The sequence below is a fragment of the Benincasa hispida genome, chromosome 1 (genome assembly GCF_009727055.1).
Source record: "Benincasa hispida cultivar B227 chromosome 1, ASM972705v1, whole genome shotgun sequence".
NCBI lineage: Eukaryota > Viridiplantae > Streptophyta > Magnoliopsida > Cucurbitales > Cucurbitaceae > Benincasa > Benincasa hispida.
The window spans coordinates 62,744,363-62,752,831 of NC_052349.1; the positions used below are offsets into that span (position 1 = coordinate 62,744,363).

General features: G+C 30.9%; 2 protein-coding genes across 2 annotated transcripts; both read right to left on the reverse strand.

Annotated features, from left to right (window-relative positions):
• Nucleotides 1-350: 350 nt before the first annotated feature.
• LOC120078487 (probable polygalacturonase At3g15720) lies at nucleotides 351-2,355 on the reverse strand. The gene is made up of 8 exons (XM_039032760.1): nucleotides 2,221-2,355; nucleotides 1,994-2,131; nucleotides 1,567-1,737; nucleotides 1,277-1,484; nucleotides 1,120-1,201; nucleotides 871-979; nucleotides 679-795; nucleotides 351-584 (listed from the first exon to the last, which is right to left on the reverse strand). The coding sequence occupies exons 1-8, from the start codon at nucleotides 2,353-2,355 to the stop codon at nucleotides 351-353; spliced, it is 1,194 nt and encodes a 397-aa protein (XP_038888688.1).
• A 2,867-nt stretch (nucleotides 2,356-5,222) lies between these two features.
• Nucleotides 5,223-8,188, reverse strand: LOC120090266. The gene is made up of 3 exons (XM_039047863.1): nucleotides 7,921-8,188; nucleotides 6,736-6,938; nucleotides 5,223-5,873 (listed from the first exon to the last, which is right to left on the reverse strand). Exons 1-3 carry the CDS (start codon nucleotides 8,014-8,016, stop codon nucleotides 5,525-5,527), a joined length of 648 nt encoding a protein of 215 aa, XP_038903791.1. The 5' UTR covers nucleotides 8,017-8,188; the 3' UTR covers nucleotides 5,223-5,524.
• Nucleotides 8,189-8,469: the final 281 nt, after the last annotated feature.

The following is an 8,469-nucleotide window of genomic DNA, read 5'->3' on the forward strand; positions in this document are numbered from 1 at the left end:
GGTTGACAACCGACATTAAAGATAGTATTATTAAAATCTTTTAATGGCGGTTTTAAACTCTCATTTTCCTAATTTTTCAACTCCCACAGAATCCATGAATTTACTTTTGTCCAACTCAATTTCAAATTTTATAATGATTACCATTATAAAATGGTTTACGATGGGACATTGAGCTTACACATTCTATTTTTAAAAGCTTACTTGTTCCATTTTGTTTATAAGTATAGATTAATGGGACATTGGACTTTTTTAGGTTAATTAACATCTTTGTTTAATAGACTTAATTAAGAGATGGATCATTAACTAAATCCTTTTCTCCAATGATACATTAATAAAGTCTCAAAAACAAATTAATCAAATTTTGATAAGCAAGGTACACTGGGAACAGCACGATCGACTTTTCCTTCAACATTTTGGCAAAAAGCTTTGGCTTCTTCTCCTGGTGTTGATGTCCTTATGTTCACATTGTCCATTAGAATATTGGTGCAACGAGCTCGAGAACAATTCAAAGTAATTGCATTTTCATTTGCTGATGTTCCATGAACTTCACGATATGTCACATCACTCACTTTTATATTTATTACCTGAATATAAAGTGTAATTAAATATATATATATATATATATATATAGGGAACAAAATGGGAAAAAAGTAAGATAAAAGTAATTTGTTGTTGTACCTTATTTTTTCTTGAACTTGCTGAAGTAGTGTAATATTGATCGATAATGATTGGATTTCTTGTATTCATGAGTGTTATTTTTTCGAATGTGATGTTCCTTGCATATCCATATCCACCCTAAAATTATGTCGGAACAAAAAATATTACTTTTTATCGATATTTCATTATGAGTTAATTGAAAACTAATATCACCTCCCAAGTCTTGATTCTAACTCCATTTTGAGCTCCCTTGAAGAAGCAATTTCTCACATGTACATCTTCAACTACGTTGTATTGTCCATCTGCTCCTAAGCTCCCAATGCTACATTCAAATATAACAAAACAATGCTACATTGTATTTTTTTTTTTTTTTTTTTTTTTTTTATAGAACTTTTAAATTGATTTTATTTAATGCAAATAAAGATTAGATGTTATATTTTATTTAGAAATCAACATGTTTACCTTATGCCATGGCCAGGGCCACAAGTAATCCCTACGATATTGATGTTGGAAGATCCATTGTTAATGGCAACACAATCGTCACCTATAATAAAATATATGATTACAATCTTATAAATGAAAATAATATTCTTCCTAAGAACAATCTAAAATTTGTTACCCGTTGCCATGAAAGATTTTTGAATAAAAACATTGGTTGATCTTGCAATGTCAATTCCATCTGTGTTCGGGCTCGCCTCAGGAGCAATTATATGAATATTTGAGACCATAACATTGTTACAAGCATTTATGGAGATGTGGTTCCTTCCACTATTGACGTGCTTCATATCTCTTAATAGAAAACCGTTGCAATTGTGGAAAAATAATGCCTAGAAAAAACCATATGTTATAAAAGTAATGTCCACATTATAAATTTAATAATGAATAGGAAGGGAATGAATTAAAAGTTACCGTTGGTCGTTCACAATGTGTTTCACAATCTTCCCACCAAGAAGAACCTTGGCCATCAATTTGTCCTCCCCCATTAATTGTAAGTCCATCTATGTCATGAAATTCGATCCATTTATCTTTCTTGTCAGTTGGCCATGCACCCTTCTTTGGAGCTACTAGAGTTCCTCTAAGCTACAAAATAACACAATCATATAAAATAGTATTTCTTTTTAGTAGATTGAACCTCCGACCTCTTTGGACAGAAGTCATCTCAATACCATTAAACCAAACTCATTTCGACAAAATAATGGTTCATTTTCTAAAAGTGTTTTCTCAAATTTTCAACTGTCATAGATGAATTAGTATAAAACTTGTGTCCTCAATCTCAAAAAGTAGGTTAAATATAAAAAAAAAAAATTTAAAGAATATGGGGTGAGAGATAAATTACTTGTATATTGACTTGTTTGGACTTGCAAGGACCCTGAAAAGTGAGAGGGTTCAATAGGTAAGATTTTCCGAGTGGAACATGTAATGTTGGAATGCCTTTGGTTGCTTCGCATACATCTTTCCAAGCTTTTAAGAAAGCCTTTATAGAAAAAAAATAATAAAAAGTTAGAGACATGCTAACAATTGCTTCGAAAAATATATATATAATTGGAGTTATAAATTACTTACTTGTGAATCATCGGTTTCATCATTTCCGGTGGCTCCATAATGAAGAACATTGAAATAATGAGGCGAAGCTAATACATTCCTTGAACTTAAATTGGCAATGGAAAAGATTGAAACAAAAACAAAAAGGAGCTTCATTTATGTGCTATAATGAAGAATTTGAAGAGAAATGAAAATATAAGAATAAGATAAAGATAAATGTTGAAATGTGAAAGGATAATGAAAATGAATGGATATGTCCATGGTTATATAGTGTTAGGATTGAAATGGAAAATGTAATCTTATATTTATTTTTTTAATAAAAAAACAATATTTTTGGAAGTATGAAAGATTAGAAAAAGGAAAATATTAATTGAATATAATTCGGATTTAGTTAAATTATAGGGTAGGGAAAAGCAATCTCCATAAATAGATGAATGTTTATTCCTTTTAGCATTTTGGGTTTTGTTGAAATGTAATAAAATGCCTAAAATAAGGCCAAATGTGTGGGGAATTTAGTTTAGGTGATAAATAAATGGATTGATTATTATTATTATTTTGAGAATGCTAATTCCTATTTTTATTCATTTTTCTTGTGGGGGCATTTATTTTAGGCAAAATTAATATTTTTTTTGTACTAGTAAGTGACGTCACTATTTGGGTCAATTTTGCTCCAAATTTGTAGAAATTCAAAGTTACTCTTTGGTTGGATTCATGAAATTCACTATTTTTGTTTGTAAGAATAATAATACTCTTATATATACTCAAAATTAAAGATTTGATCAACCTGAAGAATTATATTAAAAAAAATACTCATTATCGTTTATTATTATTATTTTTTTTTTTTTTTTTTTACAAAATCCATAAATCTCTACTCATGTGTGAACTTAAGCACTTCACGGACACCAAATAATTAGATTCTCACATTATTATAACAAGAAATGAGTCATATCCAATATTCTAATTCAAATAGAGAAGATTATATCAATCAAGATTTTCAAGAATATTTTGATATATATCCGGCTGCATTTATTTTTGTGCATCTAACTTAAGTATTTAATTACAAATTATTATATGACAATTTTTTTTATAGAAGTACGTGTTTTTTAAATATTTTTATCTTTTTGTGATTGGAGAAGATATATAGACATAAGCATAAACTAAGCTACACTCAAATATTATTTCTGGTAAAATTAGAATTTCAAAGATAGACAACCTGTAAAATTCCTTCAAAATATTCTCTCTCATTCATATTTCTTATTTTTTATTCTCATCTTCGTGTATATATATATATATACAATATTTAGAAAAAAAATAAATAAAAACTTCTTTTTACAATATGCAGGATGGAGGAATCTAACATTTGACTTTGAAGTTATTAATACAACTACTATATTAGTTAAATTATGTTCATCTTGACATTCGAAAAACTTTAGGGATAATCAAACATAAATTTTTATAAATTATATGAAGAATGAATGTTACGAGTCAATAAAAAGAGTCATAGTCATGAAAATGGTAATAGTCAACTTTTTTTCATTATAGTACTTGAAAAAAACTTTTCATACAAAAATTTAAAATTTCGGAAACATGTGAGATTAGGAAAGAAAAATATTAACGGAGTATAATTAGGCTTTGATTAACTTATTGGCTTGAAATTTTTCAAAGAAAATGAAAAATGAAAAAACTTATAGACTTGAAAGAAGCAATATCCATATATACCAATACTTATGTATCGTCTTGGATTTAATAATGCCTAAAATAAGCCCAAAAATGGGGGGATTTTTCTCAAATGAGCGATTAGTTAATAATTCAAGCAATTTTTTTATTAGTGATTTTTTCTCTTTTTTTTTTTAAAGAGAAGTTAACGTTTGAGTTTGGTACGAAAGGTGACATGAACTAATAAAAAGTATGAAAAGTGATATCATATTAAAAGAATAGATATTAAATTATTATTTTATGAAAGTTTAAATCAAAAGTGTTTTTTAAGGTAGTTTCAACAATTTGATGTAGTTGTTTATATTGAACCTTGTAAAATTCAAACAAACCCATAACAAACAAGTAATGAATGCTTAGATATTTTTACCTTCAAATTTCTTATCATAAATTTTAATTTAATTTAATTTTTATAATTTGAACTCAATTTCAATTTAACTTTAAGGGAAGTCTAATTATACAAGTTGTTTCTATCCTTGTATTTTATTTTATTTTTTACTTAAAAATGAGTTGATGCCCTATTTAATATAAGTTGACAATATTAGAGTTTTCGGGTTGAACGAAAAATAGGAAGAAATATTAATTCTTCTATAAACTTAAGACGATTCATGAAAACCTTTAAAATTATAAAGACCAAGCATAAACTTTTAAAAGCATAGGTACAAACTCTAAACTAATAAATCAGCCGCCCGAATCTCCCATCCTACGTAATGTTGAAGTAAAAAAAAAAAAAACCATAATTAAGGACGAGAAATTTTAATTTATCCTATATTTATAATCAACGGGTTTAATTCAATATTATACAAATAATTATATACGGCCTAAATTAATATGCTATATTAAAAAATAACAATTAATTGTTTTTTTTTCTACTAATTCCAATGATTTTAACAATCTCAAAATGAGCTATACTCGACATGAGTCCTAAAAAATTTCTCAAGAAACACGTAATATGTGTCAAGCAGCTAAAAGATATATGGTTCAAATTACTTACCCTTAACCAACCAAGGAACCCCACAAGAAAGTAAATGAATGAGCAGCAGTATTACCCACACTTGAGGCCCATTGGATTAACTTGAGAGAAAAATATTTTTTTAAAAAAAATCATTTTTATTTAAACACTTTTGATAAAAATTGATTAAAATACACTTGAAAAGTCATTTTGATTGATTATTAAACACTTCAATTTCTTCTAAAATGAATTATTTTTTAAACTAAAAACTTGAAAATATATTCCAGATGCATCCTTAGCTAGTTAATGAAATTTTATTACTATCTTATCATAAACAAATACTCCGTAAGCCTCAACAGGATTAAACCACCGCTTCCTACTACAAAATTTGTAGTACAAATAACGCGTGGATACACATTTTATTACATTACAATTTATTCACTTCCCTTAGATAAAAGGCAAATAAAATGACACCTCCTTTCACAAATTCAATTCAGTTTCTGTATGAGAGAGAGCCTGTACAACTCCAAAACAGCTATTTTCTACAGAGCGAACATATTTTGTTCACCTTCAATCCCTGGTTTCAAAAGTTACATCAATCAAGTGGTATGGTTTTATGGTTTTCTTAAACGCATTTGTTATGAACCTACATTTAACTGATCATGTGAATTGTCGTCTCATGTATGTGTCTTCGTGAACAAATACGGGGTCTGTAGTTCTCGGTGCAGGCGGAGGCGGGAACTGTGGCTGCGCCATTGCAATGTTTGCTTGAGGAGGAACGGCAGGATTGCCCCACACAGTAGAAGGGTCATTCTTTGCAGAGTTCAATATGAGGAAGTAGAACAATCCCAGAGCTAAACTTGCAGCACCCGCAATGGTAGCAAAAGCAAAAACTCCCGGTTTCAGAACATAGCACTCGTAAGAACCGAAATGGTTGCTTCGTTCACCCCATCCACTGTTCAGCGCGGCACCAGTGAGAAACAGGAGAATTGCAATCACATATGCAATCCTGCAGAAGAAATTAAGCTGAGGATGGGATGTAGGTACAAGAAAAGGGAAGGGAAAATCCAGGGCTCAAACTTAGTTTTTCCAACAAACACAACGTTTTTTTTCTTTTTTAATAACTGTGAGTGTCCGGGCCACACTTCGACTAATCTCACAGGATAACTCGCCTGATCCTACAACATTTGGGTGTCAAGAAAACTCATAGAGTATTAAATCTTAAGTTGGAAGCCACCATAGATTAAACTTATTCCTTCTTGGCCCATTATCAAACCCATGTCTTTTATTTACAACTAAGTCAACCCATGATGGTTAAACAAACACAACTCGACAAAGGGGTGATGATGGGAGGAATTCAGAGTACAAGGAAAATCTATGTTTGTTCCATTTTCATTGGGAATTAAAGGAATTGATCGTTCTTTTAGTCGTGAAATAAAATGTTTCTCCAAGAACAATAGATCAATCATTTACACTGATGATCATGGATCAGGTTATGAGGAAGTCTCTTCTCTTGGTTAAGTTCGATAAACACAAGAGACGAAAATCATACCAAATTAACAATGCAGAAGAAGCCAAAATGATGATAACAAGAACAGGAACTGTGGTAAAGCAGAAATAAAAATCATATTATCACAAACAATATCGTGAAATCAAGTCATTAAGAACTCGAGCAGAAGATACTTGACAATAAAACAACTTTAATTCGATTAATTGGGTTCAAAATTCCTTCCCACGCTTGAGAAAACCATAAGGCAAGAATCATTCTGATTTCAACTGGCATTTATATAATTTATCTCATGATGTAACAGCAACCAGTAAACCATCAACTAAATGCAAACTAGGATGAGAAAGGAAAGGTCGAAAGATACCACGAAATGGTAAAGCAGATCACAGCTGTTCTCCATTTAGAAGCGGGAGGCCGAGGACCCCTAAGGCAACAAATGCATCCCGTCAAAGCCTTCATCATTATTTGAGCAAACAAAAGCGCTAGAGCGGCTGTCAAACCAAGGCCCATTGCAGGACTTCGGGGATATTTGCACATATTAGGAGCGACTATAGTGACATGATTCAACTGTCAAATGAAAAAATCAATGGGTCAAACTTTAAATAGCTTCGATCCCACACTAAACTTGAAAGAACTGTTACCAAAATCAACATAGATCAAGTTATATAGAAAGAAGCCAATTATGATTTCAGTAAGCATACAAAAGTTTGTACTCATAATCATAAGTCTCAAGACCAATAAGGGCATGCTTGAAAGTGATACAATTTCTTTTAAAAGTTTAAAACCAAAAACTAAACTGATTCTAAATGATTAAAAATGTGTTTGTTTTAATATCACTTTCAAACATACCCTTGGATTAATATCACTTTCAAACATACCCTTAGATTTAATATCCTTAGTTAAGAATTAAACTGCCCAATTGAACTATTATTTCCTTGATCCAGAGTCTTGTCTCTGTTTCATCAAACGTTTCGTAAAAGGCTTCATGACATGAACTTTGTAACTTGTAAAATCTCAAGGGATAAACTGTCACTAAATTTGTCCAACTTCTAAAAATAGCAAATTACAAACAAACTTGTTAACAAACCGACTCTAACTATTACTTGAAATTAGAGGAAATTCAAATGGGAAAAGTACTGTTGACATCTGATTCAAATCAGGATTCTCAATTATCACTGTAATAAAAAAAATAAAAAATAGAAAAGTATAATTAGATATAATAACCCCCAATCCATCAGTCAAATCACTTCACCTTTCTTTAATAGTGGAAAAAATGAAGAAGATCAATTCAGTAGGGCTTGGGAAACAAGTAAAGATAAAAAGAAGAAGCCAAAAACAACAGATCCAATCCAATCCAATCTATATTTAAAACTCACCAATAACTAACTTTTATATAATTTCCCATCAAATTCAACCATATAAAAACCCTATTAAACATGAACAACTACTCCTATACTGTTCTTCCACATTCTTTCCGATGGATTTTTCCATCAGCCAAACAGAAAATTCACGCAATCAATAAGTGATAAGTAAGAAACTGCATCTTCACCTTAGTTCTTGTGGCCTCAGCGGCGAAGCCAGTGGCGACCATCAAAATTCCCAAAATAGTAACCACAGAACAGACCAGCAGAGCCTTCCTCTCCATCTCCGGCGAGTAACCGGGAGGAAAAAAGAAAATCGGGCGAGTTTTGGATGGAGATTCGGATTAAGGACGAGTATTTCGATAGTGGAGAAGAAGGAACCGTGAGAAAGACGGTAGAAGAAGTTGTTGAGAGGAAAATGACAGGCGCTGAAATTTGACGTTGCTTACGATGAATGGAGGATTGAAAGTTCTTCGAATTTGGATTGTAATAGCGACGATGTGGCGGTCATCGTAAACGACGTCGTATTGGCCTTGATGACTGCGCCAATGGGATTAGACTTGAAGACAGATCGTGAATTTGAAATTTGACGTTTCACTTCTAATTACGAAAAAAATAAAAATAAAAATACTAGTTTTTTAATTTGCATTCTTGAATAAGTTGAATGAACGAAGACTCCCTTTTTCCAATGCTATTTCAAGCGATGCTTATATTAAATCAATTGATTCGTCATGGTA